The sequence below is a fragment of the Cyprinodon variegatus genome, unplaced genomic scaffold, assembly GCF_000732505.1.
Source record: "Cyprinodon variegatus isolate N-32 unplaced genomic scaffold, C_variegatus-1.0 Scaffold0, whole genome shotgun sequence".
Classification (NCBI taxonomy): Eukaryota; Metazoa; Chordata; class Actinopteri; order Cyprinodontiformes; family Cyprinodontidae; genus Cyprinodon; species Cyprinodon variegatus.
In genome coordinates this window covers 19,723-20,897 of record NW_015150453.1, presented here as the reverse complement: position 1 = coordinate 20,897, position 1,175 = coordinate 19,723, and the positions used below count along the sequence as shown (strand labels likewise).

At 38.2% G+C, this 1,175-nt stretch overlaps 1 protein-coding gene across 3 annotated transcripts in view; it reads left to right on the top strand.

Annotated features, from left to right (window-relative positions):
• otud7b (OTU deubiquitinase 7B) overlaps positions 1–1,175 on the top strand; it is a 79,714-nt gene that overhangs the window by 70,036 nt on the left and 8,503 nt on the right. For all 3 annotated transcript variants that reach the window (XM_015375296.1, XM_015376106.1, XM_015376914.1), the window contains exon 9: positions 611–760. In XM_015375296.1, coding sequence (XP_015230782.1) covers positions 611–760 — 150 coding nt within the window. The remainder of the gene's footprint in view (positions 1–610; positions 761–1,175) is intronic.

Sequence of the window (1,175 nt, the reverse complement as noted above, 5' to 3'; positions counted from 1 at the left end):
TAACTGAGACTGCGCCTTTTAGTACGGTGCGCCTTATGGTCGTGAAAATACGGTAATCTCCTAGATTGATGGCTAACTGCAGCTCTGTGTGTGGCTGCTAACCCACAATATTACTACCAAGTAAACGTCTTAAGCTGGGCGTACACTGTGCGATTTTTATTCAATCGTCGCACGCAGCTACAGCTCACACTGTACGACGAAACCGCAGGAAATCAGATTAATTTTCTGACTCCTGTAACTTCCTGATTATAAAAGATCATTTTCCAGTCCAGAGGTTTGATTTCTTCTGTTATTTATTTGTATTGTTCTTAAATACAGCCTGTTTTCTAATCCATAAATAGAAATATTTTATAGAAATACTGACTTTACTTGATACAGCTGTTGATGCAGGTATATTTTACATCCTTGGTGAAGATTTATTTGGAGGAAAGAAATAGTAATAGACTGAAAAAAAGAAGAACTTCTGGCTACTTTCACTCGTTATTGTTTAAATGTTCTAACAAATAAAATAAATGTTTTATTAAGATAAATTTCATAGTTCATAGTGTCCATTTTGAAAACTCAGGATGCGTTTTTTCCGATATTTAACTTCCTGGTTTCTGTGCTGCAGCTTTTGCTCCCATCCCGTTCGGAGGCATCTACCTGCCGCTGGAAGTGCCGGCTGCCAAGTGCCATCGCTCCCCTCTGGTCCTGGCGTACGATCAGGCACACTTCTCAGCGCTGGTCTCCATGGAGCAGAAGGACAGGACCAAAGATCAAGGTGAGACTCCGCCCCGTTCATCACTCCTATCAGGGACCCTCAGCCCTGAACACAGCTCCACTGAAATGTACAATAAGATGAGACCTCATGAATCATTTCTGGGCTTATCTTTTCTTTCCTTGTCAGATGCAAACATGTTGTCCTCTGGGAAACAGTTTCTACCCGTTTCTTTCTCCTTATATCTCTGTTTTTTATTTTTTATTTTATTTTATAATAAAAGCAAATTCATCAAATTCTAAATCTTACATTTATACAGTAAACAATGAAAACGTATAGGTGCCAGTCTTTTAGAAATGATTTGTACAGAATGAATGGAAGCAGCAGCCCTTATACTGCAAAAAACATCTAGAAATAAGTAAAAAGTGTTTTAAATTAAGTGTATTTACCCTTAATTTGAGGAGGTAAATAAGATGAT